We start from the raw sequence: 21090 nt of genomic DNA, 5'->3' as shown, positions 1-21090 counted from the left end.
TTTGTCACAGACTTAATTCATTTCAAACTTTCTGTTCAATTGAAGGCTATTTAATCTATTTTAATAATTTGTTACATTTATTTATTTATTTTAAGTGGATTTCATTGTAGTCTGCAAAGAGTTTTACAATTAATGGGCAGGATATTATAAATACTTATGGAAAGAATGAAATACCCTTTCTAATGTTTTACATCTAATTCGGTATCCTGTTTCTAGCAGTGAGCATACTTAATATATGCTATCAATTGACAATTGTTTAAATAATTAAATTGCCCAGAGAAGACCTCACCTTAAATTCCCTTAAGGGGCTGCAGTACACCTTTACTTGTATTTCCATTGTGAATGTTCATATGTTGGGATGGAATAACAATTCATTGAAGACCATTTTCATTTTATTCTCATAAATGTCTATAAGATTGAGTAAAATTGGACATTATTATCTAAATAAAGGTGATCTCATTAATCTGCTCTGATGAAAATACATTGTTATGTGTCCCTCTCTTGGAGTTGCTGGTTCAGTAATATCTCCATTAATACATGGATTTAATTGCTGTTCTTGTGGTTTAACTGTTGGGTTTTTTCATATTAGTTTTCAGGGACAATATTTGGAAATCTGTTCTTGTTCAAGTATTTTAAGTAATACATCTCTTCAAGAAAACCGAATCAGAATATTTATTTGTAGATTTATTTCTGTATCAGCCTACACCTTTTAAATAAACAGATGGCAGTAAGATCACTACTGTTCACAGAGAAAGAATGGTCAGTTATATCTACTGGACATCATGTGTAGTGGTAAACTGAATAAGTGACCATCAGTATACGTACATCTTATTTTAACACTGGCCGTATGTTTGCAGAACAGTGCATATGAAGACACCCACAAAGTGTTAGTTCAGGATAAACTCCCTTTGACAAGTCCTGGAATAGGTTGCTTTCCAGCATTTGTCTTTTTTGAAATTTGAATCTTGAAGTACAAGTGACATGGTTGGTTCCGAAGTAGTGACATCCACATTAAGGACTCACTTCGAGCAGTGTTACACCAACTGCTTTGGATGACTGTTTGCTGTCATCACAATGTTTTGGTCATCGGAAAAATGAGGGTATGCTCACAGCAACATCTGTCTGTGATTATTAGCATGGATATTAATAGGGATAGAGGAAGTAGTGGTGGCCTCTGGTGATATCACTTCACAAAGCATATAATCAGTTTATAAATTTATAGTTCCCTGTTTCAGAACCTCAAAGTCATCACTATAAATTATGTTCAATATGGGCTAAGCTCAGAAAGAGAAACCAATACATGTTCAGTATTCTTCTGAACATCTTTGGTAGAGCTATATAATAGCTGATACCTAGCTGAGATGTTTTTTGTCTGATTTTTGCTAAAGTTCCATATCCACAATTGCTACTTGAAGATTTCAAGCTTTGTAGTGGTATTTGTAATAAAGTACAACTTAACATCCACCACACAAAACATAAAACACAAGCAAATAATGTCATGTGGATGAATGTTATGATGAACAAATAAAAAAGTAAAGAAATGGCTCAGAACTATTCTTTGAATGCTTTTAACATAATTAATTGCTATCAATGTTAGTATTTGGATGAAAATGGTCATATTACTTACAGAATGGAATCAAAATAGTTATTGAACGGTGTGTATTTATTGGCTTACTATATTTTCCTTATGCAGTGCACATGATAACTTAAATACATATTTAAATCATTACCAATAACAACAAAGAAAAATAGCTCCAATCAGAAAGTTTTAAAAAAGGAAGACAAGAAGGATAATCACTGAAATCATCATTCTTCTACATGACTATAAAGGTGGATGGGGGGAACCTTTTACTGAGAGGAGTGAAAAGCTAAGGTTTCAATTTTTAAAAATACTCTCAAGAAGACTACTTCCACCCCTTCCCTCTTTTCATGCTGCTCAATCTAACAGAAAATTTGCACACAGATTGAATGCATTATACTGCTTCATGTTAATGTTGGTTTCTCAGTTCTTCCTGTAAATACCTTTGGAAATAATGTATGTACTAAATAGAGAAAGAACCCTTCATATATTTTCTTCTGGTTTAAAATGTGTTTCGGTTAAGAAAACATACATTTGAGACATACAGTTCCATAATTTTCAGAGCAAGTTGCAGCTTAATGAAGCTTTGGCAGAAAATGCAAAATCTAGGATGCTTATAACATACTAAGATGTACGATGTCCTGGAGATTAAAACATTCCCTAAGCCTACAATTATGTCAGTTGAAAGCTTGATATGAAGAGACACTTCTCTCCATTTCCATTTTGAACAAGGTCATAGAACAACAGAGAGCAATTTATCCCAGCCTCTGAGCCTAGAAATTTGAAGTCGTCAGCTGGTGATGTCTGGCCATTTAATAACCATCTGGATGAACTTAAAATCAGGTGTCAAATTTGTACAGTGTGACAATATCAAAACATTTATCCAGTTTGCCCATTGCTAAATAATTATTTGCTTAAAGAAATAGTACTGTCTTCTCATCTACCCCCGTTACTAGTTCAGTATACTGTACCTGAAAATTGATGTAAAAGACACTCTTTTAGGATTTTGGGGATTTTTTTTTTGGGGGGGGGGTTGCTTGCTAATGTGTATACACATTATTAAATTGCAGCAGACCTAAAGATCCTGATGAATAGAATATCAAATTCTCAGATATGGCCACCTATACATACGGTCACATACAGGCTTGCTTTCTTACCTTGGGTCATTGAAGTGAATGAACATCACAAGGATTGAGCATTTAAATTCAGCTTGCCATCTACAAAGAAACAAAATATATTTATAGCAATAGCAGCAGTTCTATAACAGATGCCATACATTGACACCAACATCAGCAACCACAACTGCGGTCTAATTTTGCACTAACTGCCTCCTTTAAAAAGAGTGCTTACAAATTAAAAACAAAACCACATGGATTTTTATTGATATATTTTACTTTGCTGGCAGACCAGAGCAAAGGTTTTCTGAACATTTAAAAGATGACAAAGGTGAAGAATCCCAGAAGCGATTTATCTTGAAGCGAGATAACTCTAGTATTGATAAAGACGACAATCAGGTTGGTTCTTGGTTCAAAAGTTACTGGAATTCGTTCTTTGGTTTCGTTTTCTTCATTTTTGTTTGGAAATGGGCTGACTGGTGTTTTTGACCTTCCTTTGTTGCTGCTGCTTCCCTTTCCTGCTCCTATGTATCCCCTCATCTCCTGCTCCTTCTGCCTGGTTTGTGGCACACAGTGAAATAGCATCAAGCCATAAGTGTATTTGTTTTAGCCATGGCAGTTTGCATGGGCGGTTTTGCTTGGCACAGGAAATGCTGCATGTTGAAGGGTGATTTGGAATGTATAAAGGGGCCTCAAGTCAAGGGGGAAACTGTTGTCAACTGTATTTCGGCAAATGTCTCTATGGCTCTTATGTGCCCTGGTTCCCATTCATACAGTCATAACAACCTATGGGGAGATCAATTAATATAGACTAATAGTAGCCACCAAGCGAGTGGAAATGTGGAAATGAGACCAGACCGATGTTGCAATCATATACATATGATTTTCACTTGGATAAAAATTGCTTACAATTTTAGATTCCCTCATCTCTATGTTTTATTGTAAGTGATGCTAATTTGCTCGGGTTTTTTGCATGGATGTGGCAAAAATATTCTTATCTGTGTGCTGCTTGTCATGTTATTGTGCATTGTTCAAGCTGTCAGTATGATACCTGCCAATACACAAATGTTTTGGAACTGGCGAGTTTTAACAGCCTTTTATTGAAAGAATACAAGGTCTAAAAAATTCTAAAACTTTATTGTGAAGTCTCTTTTTGCAATCCAATAAACATACACATAGTATTTTAACACAAAGCCAAGAATTAAAAAACATGCTTGATTGTGAAGAGTTCTTATAAGAAAAGTCATTAAGGTAAGCTATTGGGTATATCTTCATTTGGATTTCTGGCGCTTTAGTAAATGATATGGATTCATTGAATCCCAGAATGCTACTCTGCCTCATACATTTAATGGCAAGTTTTCTTTCCTCTTATGTTTTACAGTATATAATTTCTTTTGCTAGATATAACTAGCTTTCAAAATCATAAAACGATTATTTAGTAAGCAGGAATTGTGATGAAGGACCCATAAACAATGTGATGGGAAAGGCATTATGAGCAAATGGTTATGAATATTGTCATTTGAGACTAGTTGTAGCTTTTTATGAGATGGTCCCTATCCTATTGCACACCTTAATAGCATTCTTGCTTTCTGAAGAACAAAATTTCTAGTTTTCTTCCAATGAAGACCTGTGGATCACTAATGAATAATTAAAAGTCTTGTGCAAAATATTCTCAAAAGCATTTCTACTCAACATGTACAAAGATTTTTCGATCTCTATTGCTTTTTGATTTCCCATGTTCTTTTCCTTCACTTGATTGGTATTGGTATCATAAATACTGTATCTCTACAGTACCTAAGAAAGTTGTCCATCCCATAATAGTTCAAGATGAAACAGGGGCACAGATAGCAAGACAAACACCACAAGTGTGTTAACCCTTCTCTGTGCTATCCAGAGTTTGTACACACACACACAGCTGACGTTACACTTAAAAATGTATATGTTCTGACTTATATACAAATTCAGCTTAAGAACAAACCTACAACACCTATCTTGTTCGTAACTTGAGGACTGTGTGTGTGTGTGTATCAGTAGCTAGTCATTCTAGGAGCCAGTGTGATATAGTGGTTTGGGTATGGGACTAGAACTGGGAGATCATGGATGCATCTATACTACAGAATTAATGCAATTTGATACAGCTTTAACAGTCAACTTGAAAGACTGCCATTGGTCAGAGTTGAAGGTACATACCATGGTGCTGCTGGTGCTGCTGTTAGATCTACTTAAGAGACCTATACAAAAGTTTTTCTTACACACACACATTAGTAGAGAAGTGCTTCAATGAGAGCTAACAGTGATAGACAAAATACTAGTACTATAGCCCTTTGAGAGCTGGAATCAGTATTAACTAGGTGGCTTAAAGCCATGGCAGTCTTTGATATGAGCACAAAGAAACAAAAGCACAAATTCAATATAGAAACCCTCCTATAGCATCCAGCTTGGTGCTGTAGGGGACATAGCATAACAGTATGATTCACATGCCACCTTAGGTACTAGACAATACTGTCATTCTCATGCCTCATTTGTTTAAGTGAACATTTATTATTCTCGGCTGACAGTTACTTAACTGCAGTTTTTAGCAGCACAACTTATATAATCCTCCTGGTTTTTTTTATGCTCAGCAAAACAGAATTCATCCATTTAGAGATGACAGACGAAGTAAATCAATTGAAGAGAGAGAAGAGGAATATCAGAGGGTGAGGGAGAGAATATTTGCACAAGATGTGAGTAGCTGTTTTAATTGCCTCTTTAGTGCCATATCTTTATCAGTAGTCAGCCAGTATGCTCTCACTCTGACACTGGCAAGATTGCACTTTGTGGCAGGAGACAGTACAGGGATGTGTCTGAAGGGGAGGAAATAAAATGCTTGATTTTTCAATTTTCGGGCTAAAATAGAGGTAGAAGCTTTTAAGAAATATGGTATCAGATTAGCTCTAATAGGGCAGGTATAGTACACTTTGTTGTCTTGTTTTTGTAAGTCTTAGTATACATAGTACATGGATACTATTTTGTAAAAATTGTCTCTAAATATTGCTTTAATTTGGCCTTGCTGTGCTTCTCCTAGTTTTTCCAACTGTTCAAAAGAGAGACATGAGGGGAAAGAAGTTACATTTTTTCTAGATAATTTACAAACAAATGAGAAATCTATGAACATGCAAACCATATTAGATTGTATGCAAGAAAATGGGGGGGGGGGACTGGATTATGCCATTGTGTTTCAGAATCATTGTCAGGTCAAGACATGGCTATTCCTTCTAGGATTAAGCTCTAGGAAAGTCAAATCTGTGAGCTGGAAATGGAAGCCACATTTGACAAGTAGCTTTGATATCATGACTCCTTGAAGCAGTTTTGGGCAATGGCGTTGTAAGTGTATTCTCTTTTAGTATGTGCATCTTAATTTTAGGTGTGCATCTTAATTTTCTTTTTTTAAGAATGCTGCTGTTGGGTAAATTTTTAATGACGTAATCATATAGACCTAAATCCTCACAGCAATGCCAAGGTTCTTGTCCCCTCTCCAACATTAAAGTCCTTTGGAGTTATGAAGATGGTTGAGGAGAGAGCAGATTGCTCACTCCCCATTTAGACTAGATGCCACTGATGTGCTAGGCAACAGTTAGCGCTGGATACAGCTAATAAACAACATTTTAGACGATTTTTAGAAGTAACAAAAAGAAAATACTATATTCCACTCAAACCATGGAGTAATTATTTGAAGGGCAGAGTATTGTAATCTATAAAGACATATTTCAATTAGGGATTTGAATCCCGATTGGGTTTCTCATTCATCAGCATGATAATAAAGTGGGGAAGACGTTTTAAGAAATCTACTTGTCACAAGACAGTGGGACTTATTTTTCAGTCCCAGATAGATTCTATGCATTTTCAGGTACAGTTTAGTGCATTTATCTAAATGTGCAAAATTGAAAAATGAGGTGCCTATTGCTTTGTATAGTAAAATAAAATTAGTAGTGTTGGGCAAGTTCTTTGTCTTTTTGAGAAATTAGTCTGTTCTTTTATGTTTGTTTTATGTATGCTTAGCTTCAAAGAGTTCAAAGATAGTAGTTTTGCACACAGAATATTTTTCAAATGTAAAAAATATAACTGTAGTGAAACAAGCTTGATGTCGCACTAAGAGTAAGACCTTGCAAAGGGTTTGTTTGGCATATCCATCGCAGGCTGCTTTCTTGAGGTGGAACAACTAGCTTTCACCAAAACCTTAGCAAATGCAAAACAAAGCAAAAACAAAAACCACACCACCAGGAGTAAAAAATTTTTTGCTGTAAGCTCTTGTCTTTTGGTATAAATAGCAATATATTTTCTTATAAATGCCGACACTGTTAGTGATACTAGGGGATTATGTTGCTGTTGCTATTGCAGCTGCTATCCTGGCAGACAAAAACTTTTGATTTATTTATTTTTTTATAATTCAAATAGGCTTTCTGAAACTCACTGACCATTTGTAAGGAAAAGGATTTTAAGACAGTGTGTACTACCATTTTTACAGTGTGTGCTACTGTTGCTTTTTTATCCATTTGTGTTTTAATTTTGCTAAACTGCCATGATTCCAGTTTCTAGGGGGAAAGGTGGAATACAAAATGATGACGACAATGATGATTCACTTGCAAGGAATCTAAAATTGTGAAAATACCGCAAAGATTATCACAAGATAAGACAGCCCTGTTCACAATATTACAGCTTCATAGAAACAATACAAATAGGAAAGAAATTGGGAGGGAGGTAAGCATTACAGAAGCTTCTTCATCTCTGCTTGATGAATGAGACCAAATTCATCTCACTGTTTTGTCAAAGAAAGATTCTTTCAGACGCTTTTTCTCTGGGTGGCCTGATATAAGGGACCAGGTTGTTCTGCCCCTTGCCAGGATGTTTTCCTGGGAAGTAAATGTTGAATCACACTATTCCCTTTGATGCTCCCATTGACTCACAAAGTAATCTCAGAGGGACAAATGTTTATTGAGCATAGACAGAAAAAAATGGGTGCATTGCTTTTTGGCCTTTTGACTAAGATCAAGTGTGTGCATAAGTATTTTAGTGGAAAAGACTGTACAGTAATATTTTGTGAGATAATAGCTTTTCTAGTTTCAAAAAGAAAAATATTGCAGTATGAGCTCATATGAACACATCAAGAGCACATCTGGAGCTAGATGCCATTTTTGAAAACTTATGTTTATTGTTTTGTTGTCCATGTGTTACTTTCTGTAACTATAAGGACCTTGCTTTATTGCAAATGTAAGCTTTAAGAAGGCAACCAAGATGTTACTATGGTTTAGAAAGAAAATAGAATACTTTGAAGTAATTTTTTTGCATTCTTAATTCCAATGAGTGCTAAAAAGGAAAGGGCTGACACAGTTTGTAAATTGAAAAATTACCATAGTTCATTGGCCATAGAATCAGTAAAATTTGTTACCGCATAAGATCCAATATTCAGATCTCTCAGTTTTGACTCAATGCCCTTCCCATTTCAGCAGAAATTGAGTGTATCATAGCATAGTAGGGAAGAGCGACCAACTCAGAGTCTTTAAACTTTGGGATCTAGGGTACACATCTGGAATTTTGGGATTTTGTGAGGAGTGCCCTAAAAATGTATGCCATGAGAATGTCAATAGTTGTTGTGGTTGGCATGACCAAACATACCGATGTTTAGTTCCCAAAAAGACTTCTAACATGATGACCTGTCCTCCTTGTTTTTTGATTCCCATCTCCCACTATTGTGTTGTCATTCTGAAAATATATTCTGAGCAAATCAAAGGAAGAAGACATGGTACCTTGAGATGACACCTTATTTTATGATCATCCAAAATGATCAAAAATTTATTTTATTTTATTTTCAAATGGGGGGGGGGGGGGTGAGAGGTGAGAAACTTAGCTGTAGGCTTAGTACATCTTCACTCTTGACAATTGGCATGTGTATAAAATTTTACAAAAAATTACATCAGGAGATGCATATTATGCAAATCAAACTCACAACAGAACAATTAAGATGATGTTGTCATTACTGCTTTGTATAATTTACATTAGATACAAGTCTTCTTTTCATGCTTTATGTCTCAGAAGCAGTGATGTAAGACATGCATAAAGATATTATCTGATCAAATTTTACTATCCTTTGGGTAGTCCATTTCATTTCGTATTACATAGGTCTGGAGACAGATTTAATTTACTTTACAGATGCAATACGATTCTTTTAATTTGTGTAGCTATAAGATATCTTATATAAATTTATAAACTATTAGCAAAATCTGTTTATTCACTTGCTAATATAAATCTAGAATGATGGTGATTTTTTTCAACCCCTGTTTTTGGATTTTCTTTCTGTTTTGATTGACAGTGAGCAAGTTTTTTCTTGGAGAATGCTAAAAAGAATAAACAATATTGCCCAAGTTGCTTTTAAACAAAGACTCAACAGCCCTCTCTGTTTTGCTGTTTGTACTTTATCTGTAGAATACAAAATAAATAATTTATATACTGTAGATGCTTACTCATGGGATAATTGTGCCTTTATATTTTTCATCTATATAGATTCTAAAGAAATTGCTGAATCCATGTAGAAATGTGCTCTTTTTTCTTTTAAAAAAAATATTTCCTGGGGAAAAATTACATAAGGAAGCATAATTAAAATGATGGTTGTAAACACAGTGCCTGGAACCTAGGCTATTTTGGAGGTATATGGTGGCTATTGTTGTTGTGTGCCTTGAAATTGTTTCCAAATTACAGCACCCCTCAGGCAACCTATCACATGTTTTTTTGGGCAGAATTTCTTCAGAGCTGAGTTGCTCTTGTCTTCCTCTGAAGCAGAAAAAAAAGTGATTTGTCCAAAGTTATCTATAGGGTTTCTGTGGCCAAGTGGGGATTTGAATTTTGGTCTTCAGAGTCTTATTCCAATGCCCAAACCATTACACCACACTAACTATACTAGTTAGGAAAGTGAACACTTCATGGATGAAAACATGCAGCCTCAACTCTAACTTGTTATTATGCAGCAACCATTGCTTTTAAATGTAAATAGAGATTACGTTATGCTGTATGATAGCTTCTGCTTTGGCATAAGTGTAAGATGATGCTGTCAAGGAGAAAAGTGGCCAGACTGGCAGCTATGTAAACATAGTGGTTTTGGTTACATAACTGATGATGTGGGGATCAGTAATAAAGAACTGCAGAAGAACACATCAAATGTACCCTTTTGTCAAAAGAGTTGGCATTTTCATTTACTTAATTTTTTTAATACATCAATGCAATATTCTTGTTGTGTGTTCTTAAGCAGCTTCAGACTCATCAGTTTCAGTTTTGACATTAATTTGAGAACAGTATTCTTCAGCAATATGTACATTTTACTGCAAATTCCAATTAGGTGTGGCTTCTGTATTTGACAAATCTTTTGAGCTCAAATTACAAATTGACTGTGCATTTAGTTGACAACATAACAGCCTGCTCCAGCCTTGATAATCTTTGATACACCAGGTGTGCTCATGTGAGTGATGACACTAGACTATATATCAAGGCACATCAGTATATGGAGATACCTTTATGCTGTGTTGATGTTATTGCAGTAATGAAGGCAAATAAATTGAACTGGGCTAAAGGATATGCTGTATCTTCATCTCAATTTTTCAAGAGGAAAAAGGCTTTTAAAGATGAAACCAGAAATCTAGTTGCCTAGCAGATTATCACTTCTTTTTAGGTTAATTGTTACTGTGACACTGGACAGAAAATCTTCTGCAGTCATTAAATGCATACTCTTCTTACCAATACACTATCATTGTGACATGTCATTATATTACGTAACTTGTTACTCCTCCATAATCTTTTGAGGAAAAGAATGATTTCTTTTTCTGTTCTCTTGTTATTAAAGGTCATTCAATAAAGATTGATGCACTCAGCCATGGTTAAATGCCACATCACATGTTATGATAATACAACATAGGCTAGATTTCATCCCGGACCACTCTGTAAGCCATCAAGATAGCGCAATATCCCCTGATCTCATTGGGTCTTTAGGTGCCCATTGAAAGTTCTATGAAAAATTCTGCAATTATGTTTTCTGTTGCATGCTTCATTCATCTTCCTGTAAGGAAAAGGAAAAACACCAAAGGACAATCATACCACCTCTACACCATGAGTGGGAAATTGCTATGTGTTTGAGGGCCAACTTTCTATTACTTAGACATCCCCTGAGGTGTCTACACAGGCTGCCAAAAAGGCAACAAGCAAACAAACCTATGCTTTTAGAAGGACCTTTTTTTTAAAGTTAAACCGTTCCTGAGAAATGGAAGCTGTAATCTGCCATCAGTCATAGAATCTAAAGTTGCATAGTTAGTATATCTTTTTTTTAAAATATCTTTATTACAGAATTTATTACATATATATAAAAGAAGGAGACAAAGGGTAGGGTGGGGTGGGGAGGGGATGGTGGTGGGTGTAGAAAAACTGGGTAGGGGGTTCGGGGCGTGTACTTGGATCTGTGTGCAGATTGGGTAGGGTGGGGTTGGGTAAGGAACAGAGGGAAAGGTAAGCAGGGAAGGGAATTAAAACATCGTGACTTCCAAGTTGAGCAGACAGATAAATGCTTAGTTTGTACATTATTATAGTATAGTTAGTATATCTTTAACATAGTCTCATTTCTTTTTATGAACCATTAAAAGTTGAAAATATGGATTACACTGGTGAACACACATTTTGGCATCTCAGATGTTAGACCTGTTCCTAGGTATATTTGACCTTCTGATTCCAAAAATGGCACCAGTTTTTCCTTATGACATCTCGTTTTTGAGACGCAGAAGATATGCCTTATATAATTGGCTACCTGCTCACTCATAAAGAACATGATAACCATATCTAAGAAACTGGAACAAATGTGGTCCATCCGGTTTTCTGACTCAGCACCCCAAATAACCCTAGGTACAGAGCTGAAAACCAAGACAGCAAGAAAAAGAGTTGGGCTGTGTTATTTTTAAAATTCCAATTAATTAAAAAATATTTTTAAAACATCTTAAAATCATTCTTGAACAGTTATGAGTCCAGATCTAGCCCATTATCTGTATGGGCAAAAAAAAAAAAAAATACCACCACCATCTTAAATTATGATGGCTGCTTTTCCCCCCTATTATTTAGTGACAGAAGAATTGATGGTGAAATTAAGCATTTTACCTTACAAACCACAGGTTTTTTTCTGCAGATTTGTTCCCAGTAATAATAATCATCTTTATTTATAGCCCACCCTATCTTCCCAAAGGCACTCAGGGTGGCTTACAACAATGCAAAACACAATGGCAAACATTCAATTTCAATAAAACATATAACAAATCAAAACACAACTTAAATACGACATAATACAACACATTATACACATTGCATCCATTAACAACTCTTAAAATCTGACTACAATAATTTGGAGTTATGATAGTATACAGCAGATTAACGGAGATAGATGTTCAACAACAAGGCAGGTTACATATAAGGTGTAATTAGTCCTCCTCCTCTCCATTGGTTAAGTGCACAAATGTGTTTTTAAAAGCTTTTTAAAGGAGAGGAGAGAGAGGACCATTTTTAATTCTTTAGGGAGGGTGTTCCAGAGATGGGGGTGATCACAGAGAAGGCCCTCTCACCAGCTGCACTTGATATGGGGGTGGGACTGAGAAGAGGGCCTCTGTAGACTGCAGAGCTCAAGCTCATTTGTACACAGAGATGTGGTTATTCAAATAGTCTGGGCCTGAACCATTTAGGGTTTATAGAATATAACCAGCATTTTGTATTTAGCCCAGAAGCAGACTGGCAGCCAGTGGAGCTACTGTAACATAGAGGTTGTCTGTTCCCTGTACGGCAATCCAATTAGTAATCTGGTTGCTGATCTCTGAACCAGTTGAGGCTTCCAAACTGTCTTCAAAGGCAGCCAGATATAGAGAGTGTTGTAGTAGTCCAGACAGGATGTGACTAAGGCATGGACTACCATGGCCAAGTCTGGCATCTCAAGGTATGGGCGCAGCTGCAAAGGTGCTCCTGGTCACCTCTGACATCTGGGGTTTCAGAATCAGCGATGAGTCCAGGATCACCCCCAGACTGCGAACCTGTGCCTTCAGAGAGAGTGTGACCCCATTCAACACAGGCTGTAGCCCCACACTCTGAACTGTCTTTTGACTGAACAGGAGTATCTATGTCTTGTCTGGATTTAATTTCAACTTGTTAGCTCTCATCCAGTCCATCACTAATGACAGGCACCGGTTTAGAGGCAGAATGGCATTTTTGGCATTTGATGGAAAGGGGTAATGGAGTTCGGCATCGCCCACATAAATTTGACACCAAACTTCAAATCTCCAGATGATCTCTCCCAGTGGTTCCTTTCTCTTTATAGACTATTTAAATAGTTAATGTAGGCCCATTATTATTTAGTTTTGAGGTCTTGATGATCACTAGAATATGATACATACAAACCAAAGATATGAATCTGAGAGAAATGGAAAATTGGTGTCAGAAGAAAAAGTTCATCATAGATAAAGTTTTAAGCATGTAGGAATTGTTCAGTAAGTGCTTAAACAAATCAATTTATGCATAAGTGTATTCAGGCTTTTGCCCTACATTACCTCATGTTAGTGACTTCAGGGAAAGTGAAAAAAATAAGGTAGCATTAGCAATTGCCATGCTATGATAGCAAGAGCGCTGCATATAAAATAGCAAAGTGGCTCTCAACAGGATAAAAGGTAACTTGCTTCCCCTAAAGCTTCTTGGCTTTTCCTTTTCCTTTCTTTAAATAACAAAAGTAAGATCATAAAAATGTGTCTGTCTTCTGTACCATAGAGAGCAACATCAGTTTTGAGAAATGGGTATTCCAGGAGATGGCATGGCCTTGTGCCAAGTTCCGCAGCACAGAAGATAGACATGGCTAGTATTGAGTATACAGAGAAGGCTATAACGCTGGTTACATGATACCCTTCAAAATACTAAAGACGTAATGGATATTTCACATTTTTCAATAAGGTAGAACTCCCCACTGCTTACTTATTCTTATGTCTGACATAAGCAGCATCAGTATTCATCATCTATAGAGCCCCCCCCCCCCCCCCCAAAAAAGCAACCTTGGTGTCACACACATGTCACAATATCTCATAATTTCTCCATGAAGCATGCAGCACAGAAAAAAGAACTAATAAATAAGTACAACTGCCAAGATAACCTCTTTCGAAATAATTGTCCTCAAGGTTGGAAAACTTTTTTTATTAATGAGTTGAACAATCGGAGCTTTTGTGATTTATCTTATAAAATATGGATTGTTAATTAAATCAGTGGTTCTCAACTTGGGGTCCCCAGATGTTTTTGGCCTTCAACTCCCAGAAATCCTAACAGCTGGTAAACTGGCTGGGATTTCTGGGAGTTGTAGGCCAAAAACATCTGGGGACCCCAGGTTGAGAACCACTGAATTAAATAGATTAGGCTGCCTTAATCAATATACAAACAGGGCAAGATTATGTTGTTTTTTTCCACTGTGAATATCTTTTTCACACTCTAACCCAGGAATGGTGGAGGTGCAGTCCTCCAGATGTTGTTCAATTGCAAGTCTTATCGTCTATTATCACTGGCTAAGCTGGATAGGGCTTATGGGAGAATTAGTCCCTTGACATCTGGAGGGCCATATGTTCCCCACCTCTCTCCTGAACCATGTATCTTTTCCTGAAATGTGCTGCTTTCCTGGAAAGCAAGCAATATCCAGAAATTACACTAACATTTCTATCATTGTACTTTATATGCTACAGAAAATCTTGCATGCAATTTGTACTATCAATATTAAAAAGCAAACAATTTTAACATGTCAGAATAGCCTATGGGATACCTAATATTATTGAAATATCAGGTGGGATCATCACAGCTTCCTCAAGGCCAGCTAAGCGGTGCTTTATAAGTTTTTATAAATGCCTCAACCTGTATGCAGCTCACAATGGAACACTAGACATTATTGCTTTTGTGTTCTCTGCATTATCACTGGTCCTTCAGGATGCCTTATATTTAAATGTATCACACCAGTAGTGGGAATGTACACAATAAATGGACTTTTGTAATACTGAAGTTACAATGCCTGCTGATGCCATTCTACTACTGTGTAGGTCTACATTCCTGGAAGCACTGCACTAGATTACTTTGCTGCTTCTTTCTCTCTCTTACCTTTTCCTTAAATTCAATGTTCAGTTTAGTAGCATTTTTTTCTTGGTCTCAAAAACATTTATGCGCTCTTCATGAACATGACAAAAAGGAAATGAAAAGCCAGCTGTAAGAATAATTGTTCGTGGAATAATTAACACAGACCACTCATACTACATGAACAATGAATGCCTATTACAGTGGAATTTATTTTTCCTCTAACCATTTTTTTACCCTGAACAAAACCTTTCTCACTATTTAAAGCTATCATTCAGTCATTTGCTTACACTGAAGTCTTCTAATTAAATCATGGAATATTTGTTTTCCTATCTTTTCATTTTCTCGCCTTGTTTGGTTTTCCAAGTTTGCATGGTTTTCTTCTGTTTGTCATTTCTGATCCACTGCTTGTCAGAGGGTAGTTAGTTCTATGCCTCACTGAAATTGATAAGTTAGTTGCAACTGATTTTGGCATTGATTTCAATTGAGATTAAGCAACACAAGTTTGATGTGTTGTCAAAGGCTTTCATGACCAAAATCACTGGGTTGCTGTGAGTTTTTCAGGCTGTTTGGCATTCTGAAGATGCCAGCCATACATATAAGTGAAATTTCAGGAGAGAGTGCTACTGGAACTTGGCCATACTGCTTGAAAAATTCACAGCAACCCAACACAAGCTTGGTTTGGAGCTTTTGTTTTAAGCCAGTAGGCCTTGTAATTCCGCACTATACAAACAAAGCATGTCCTTCCTTCTCTTTTTCTCTTAAATACAAATATCATCAGAACATTTCATTATTACTAAAAGAAGCAGCAGTAATATAGAATAATCATAAAAACCACATTTTCCATTTCCTTGTTAAGAACTTGCCCAACATGCCTTGCTTCAGTGATGCATGAATTGCAAGCTTGTAGCCTGAACATGGAATGTGAATCCGTTTTCACTGGAGAAAAGAACTGTAATTGTTGAGTGCTACCCAGAGCATTAAATCCATTTTGTTTTGTTTCTGTTTTTCAGTCAGTTTGCTCCCAAGAAAACCTTTTTGTGGACAACAGGTGAAAAGATGCATGTTATTGTGTTTAACAATTGCAGTTTTATGTTATACTCTTATTAGAGCAATGGTTTTCAACTAGGGACCTTCTCAGTGTTTCAGACTCTGACTCCCAGAAGTCTGAACTAGCATATCCAATTGCCGGGAATTCTGGGAGCTGAAGTCTGAAACAGCTGAAGAACCAAAGGTAGAGAACCACTATCTTTGAGTTATTTGTGATTGACATGAACCAATATTATAAAACTTGAAAGGACAAGGAACTGAAGGTGGCTAGTTTTTCTGTTTAAAGATAAATGAAAGGTTATTAAAATACTGTATCATTATGATGTGCTGTAACATGTAATTGTTTAGTCTCCAATAAGTTGTATTACATGTGATTAAAAAAGAACACACACCTTAGAGAAATGTATCTGTTCCTAAGCATCTAAACATGTACTCCTTACTTTCTGTAATTAGTTGGGGAAACAATCCACTAAGGGCTCTTTAACACTATACCATTATAGAATTATGAATCCATTGTAATTTACATGGCAGCATCTTGTGGAAACGTGGGATTTGCAATTTAGAGGTAAATATTTAGATTTCTCAGCAAGAGAGTTGTTTTAGTGCCTCACCAAACGACAAAGGATAGGATTCTAGAGGATGCAGTTTTGATAGTTAAACGGATCTTATGTTATACTAGTGTAGTATGAAAGGGCCCCAATTGTTCAAATAAAGCTTCACTGAAAAAATGAAGCTCTAAAAAAATATTTCAAAATACAGCTGATCCAGTCTCTTCCACTTGTTCTTAATTCTCCAAAATATGCTACATACAGTGTTCTTTCTGCATCTTATGCGATGGTGGGATCACCTCTTTGAACATCCTGAATTGCAGAGGAGCACAATTCTTTTCTCAATAAATGTCCTTTACTACTGGAAAACAGAATTATTCTTCCTATAATTTTATTACAATCGGTAATGGGTATTTTAAATGTTATATGAACTAACACTTGGCAAATGTGCTGGTTTTCATGAAAATAAGTGTTTTAACATAGAATAAATAAAGTGTCACCTGTTCCCAGTTCAAATTAAATATATCTAATTATGGACCAGAACTTTCCTTATAGTCATTACATAAAGGATAGCCTTCTTTTGCTGAAGAATCCCTGCTTTAGTGAAAAGGAAAGTTGTGGTATAAAGTTTTAAAAGTTTAAGAATCAAGTTATATTTTTTATTAATTCATGACTAATTTTTCTCATTTGTTTCCTTCCTTTTATGTTTTCACCAGGTTTTTGGAAGACAGTATATGCAGTGAAACTATTAAAAAAAGACAGCTCTTCAGGTATGGAAACTCTATGATATATTGCATTTAGTGTCATCAGACTATGGGGTAGGACATAATTATTGCTATTTATTGATATATTTATTTACACTTGAGGCCTTTGTCTAGTTACTATATAATTATTTGATTGAAAATGTCTCACTCTTTTCCACTTTAGCGCACCCGAGTATTGCAGCTATTTTACGTATAGACCATTTGTGTCATTAATGATCTTATCAGAAACAATCTTCTTGGCATCTTCACTCCATTTTGAGGTGCTGGCAAAACATAGAGTCCCACAGAAGCCATCCCGCAATGCATGAAATATGTGTTACCAGCACCTGAAAATTCTGTTTTCAGGAGTTGGGTGGAAGCAGGAAAAGCATAACAAATTATGGAAAATTATGTGGAATGGCCATCCCAGAAGATGTGGAAAGTTGGTAGAGAACCATGGAGGACAATTCTCTCTACTTTCTCCCTGTCTTTCTGATGAGGTCCTAAATCATTAAACATAAAAATATTAAAATTATACACACCGTGCTCACATGGAAATGTTTCCATTATATTCATTCTGCAGTTTCACACTTTTTTTCTGCTTCTAGGCATATTAGTAGAGAAAATATGTTTTTTAGCTTGAATCCAGTTGTGACATTAGTCATTGAGGCTTTTCTTTGGTTGGGCTAGGAGTTGCATCTTTAGTTGCTTCATTTTGATTGTGCCATAATAGGATTTTCGAGATTAAAGAAGTAAAACCAGACTTATTGTTGCTTCTCACTGTACAGTACTAACAAGAGTTAGCTAAAGTGCCACTGCAGTTTTCTCTGAGAGCCCATGCCAGTGTCACCTCACAATACTGCTGCTGCCCTTCTTTAGCTTCTCAGATACCTTCGTCTTTCAAATATCTGCTCTCTTCTGCTGATGTAGCCTTTACTCCCTGAAAAAGACAGAAGTCTCTTAATCTGGTGCTCCTATTTGGAGTTGTCCACCTTCCTCCTTGACCATGTTGAGAGTCTCCTAACATTATTGCTCTTGGCTCAAAACCCTTCATGTTAAGATATACACCTGAGGGATGACGTGGCTCACCAGTTCCCCTCCCCTGATGTGTTTACACTTTTCAGGATTAGATTTGGCCAAAATTGTCACAGGGCACAAGAGTGAAAAATTGTTAGTGTGCCCAGTTTGACATTACTGAACTGAACACATTATACTTGAGTTAGTTTGAAATTTATTATTGATATTAGAAATCTCAGAAAATGAGTGGTTTAGTTTTGTATATATGGATTTTTAAACACAAAATGTAATCATCTTGTTGTTATTAAGCAACCAGCCTGACTGAATTCATGCTGATTTGGCTTTGCCCTCCCCTTCCCATGAACGAGGTCTAATGTTGGACTTTACTTGTTGAACAACAGATTTCAGTTCAACTAGAGTTGTTTTTCCTTCTCATTGCAAACCATTTGCTCTAGAATCTGGAAAACCTCAAGGGGCTCATTTTCAGCCAGTTCTTGAGTGCTATGGAAAGGGAAAGGACAAGTGCAGACAATGGGTACTGGGGGACTAGAGTGATGTAAGATGAAAGCTACATCAGTATTTATTTTTAATGTTTATGGAATCATTTTCCATTGTATGATAATTATATATGTGTGTGTGTGTGTGTGTCAGTCAATGTGTTGGTGGTATATCTCTCCCCTCTATTTGATGCAGAACCCATGATAGCAGTGGGTTTACATCTTTGGAAGACATACCAGGTTTTCGCAAACCAAGTCATTTGTACCAGTCTATTGTAGTGATGGGAAACCCCTTATGCATAGGTTATGTGTTTTTAAAAAGCTTTTTGTGCATTTGAACTGAAATTTTGGATTATTATTTTGTCAGATTCACATATCTATTTTTCCAGTACAAGATGTAGTCTTTGCTAGCATGTTTCATAATTCCGAGTTGTTGCACTCTGTGAAAGCAATCCATATGAGATATGACTGAATGTTTTTTAGGCTCCTGGTCTATGCCTCAAGCTATAAACTGAAAAATAGGGGGAAAAACTTTTAAAATGCATAGACCTCAGCTACATGTGGTTAAATATAACATTTAGTGTGCCTGCCCATTGCAATGGTAAAAGGTATTGTTTTGTTCTCTGAACTGTAAGAGAGGAGGTTTTGATTACCACTTTAGGAAAGAACATGTCCCCTGCTTTCTGGAAGTAAGTTTATAATGCTATATACTTGGTTACAATTTATATTCCTCTACTATCCTCCATAGTTTGTCGATTGCTTCCCATCTATTCAAGAAAATAACCTCTTTATAAAGGGACTGAAAGAAATAATAACAGATGGTTAAGTGCCAGCAACATTGACACAAGTGTTATTTTATGAAGCTTTAAGTACGAACAAACCAGAGAATGTTCATTGAAGTTATATTGAGTCCATTAGGCTTTGTAGGAAGAAAAGGCCAGGTAATTATGTGAGAAGTGGATAAATAGACAGGTAGTCGACGGGAGCAAAAGAGAAGGGCAGCCGGAAGTTCAATGAGAAGGGATAATTATAGCAAGGCAGAATTAAGAGGTTTAAGATTACAATAAAAACCTTGTTTGATGGGATATAGAGGATGGGCGGGCCAGTGAAAACACCTGCAGTGTTAAGATGGTGCATGAAAAGCCTTCAGACTCCCCAAAACATTTTCAATTGTTCCCAGGCAAAAAGGACATTATTTGCAGTATGTGAATGCTTTATATGAATGTTTTATATGAGGGAGAGTAAGGGTGCCTGTTTCATTGGGATCAACATATTTTAATATGTTTAATATGTTTAAATGGCTTTTATCTGTGTTGATATGTTTATTGATTTTTAGTGAACTATGTAATGTATTTGCTTTTTTTTTAATGTATAACGTGGCATTGTATTTTGCCAAATTTTAAGCCATTCTGAGTCTCCATTGGGGTGAGATAGAGCAGGATAAAATATAGTAAATAAATAAATAAATAAAGGTTAAATCCCCATCACTACAGGCCAGAGATTTTGTTCCTTGCCCCTCACAGCTCCTATGAATCCCCAGCTGTAGAAAAGCAGCATATTTATGGGTAAAATCTAATGAAAATGAAATTAATTGATTAATAAATATCTCCTTATGACAATTGCTTTTATTTTACAAACAACAGTACGCCCAAAGTATAATAAATGCATTCTAAAATGGGCACTTTGGGACCAAATCAGAAAGTACACTGCAGTTATTCCTTGTAGCTGAATCTTACATCCCGCTACCTTAGATCCTATTACCATAATCAGTCCTTTCATTTCAACTGAAGAGGTTTAATTGGTGACATAATATTCAATGCACTAGCAGAATCTTTATCTAGCTGGTTGTGTTTTTCAGATGACTGTACACACAATTTGAATTGCAAATATCAGGTTCCTTTATTAAGGGTGATGTCATTTAAAGATTTCAAGACAGATCTATTTACATGGAGAGGGGTGTACATACATCTTATTTTTAAAAAGACACAATTGTGCATCTTTTTACATGATTCATTTCTTGGTTGTAAACATTGCGATGAGTGAACAGCGTTGTTCCATCCTGTAGGCAATGAAGAAATGAAGAACACTTTATTTAAATATCTAGCAGTTTTATGCCGTCACTTTCCTGACTGTCATTTCAGTGAAGGAACTGCACTGAAATCTCTATTAAAATTAAATATAACTGCACAGCTTTTAGGGAAAAAAAGTTATCTGTGACTCACTGCACTGAACAAATGGGCCAGCTGACCAGTAGATTAATAAATTATCCTGGGTTACGGTGTTATATGGCTTGCACTCTTTCTTGTGCTTGTGCACACACACGCACACTATAGGAACATGGATTGTTCTCATTTATGTTTGCTGCAACATAATCGAGAATGAATTGTGTTTATTTTATGTTTG

At 36.1% G+C, this 21090-nt stretch overlaps 1 protein-coding gene across 9 annotated transcripts in view; it reads left to right on the top strand.

The window, feature by feature from the left end:
* The window catches only part of ARPP21 (cAMP regulated phosphoprotein 21), a 273304-nt gene that overhangs the window by 194916 nt on the left and 57298 nt on the right, over positions 1-21090 (top strand). For 7 of the 9 annotated variants that reach the window (XM_060781679.2, XM_060781685.2, XM_060781686.2 and 4 more), the window contains exons 10-13: positions 2985-3093; positions 5316-5417; positions 15846-15883; positions 17147-17200. In XM_060781679.2, the coding sequence (XP_060637662.2) occupies positions 2985-3093; positions 5316-5417; positions 15846-15883; positions 17147-17200 (303 nt within the window). The remainder of the gene's footprint in view (positions 1-2984; positions 3094-5315; positions 5418-15845; positions 15884-17146; positions 17201-21090) is intronic. The other 2 variants (XM_060781688.2, XM_060781687.2) reach the window with 1 other exon arrangement.

This window comes from Anolis sagrei, chromosome 6 (genome assembly GCF_037176765.1).
Source record: "Anolis sagrei isolate rAnoSag1 chromosome 6, rAnoSag1.mat, whole genome shotgun sequence".
Classification (NCBI taxonomy): domain Eukaryota; kingdom Metazoa; phylum Chordata; class Lepidosauria; order Squamata; family Dactyloidae; genus Anolis; species Anolis sagrei.
Note: the sequence above shows the minus strand (reverse complement) of the source record. Positions and strands in the feature narration are given on the sequence as shown.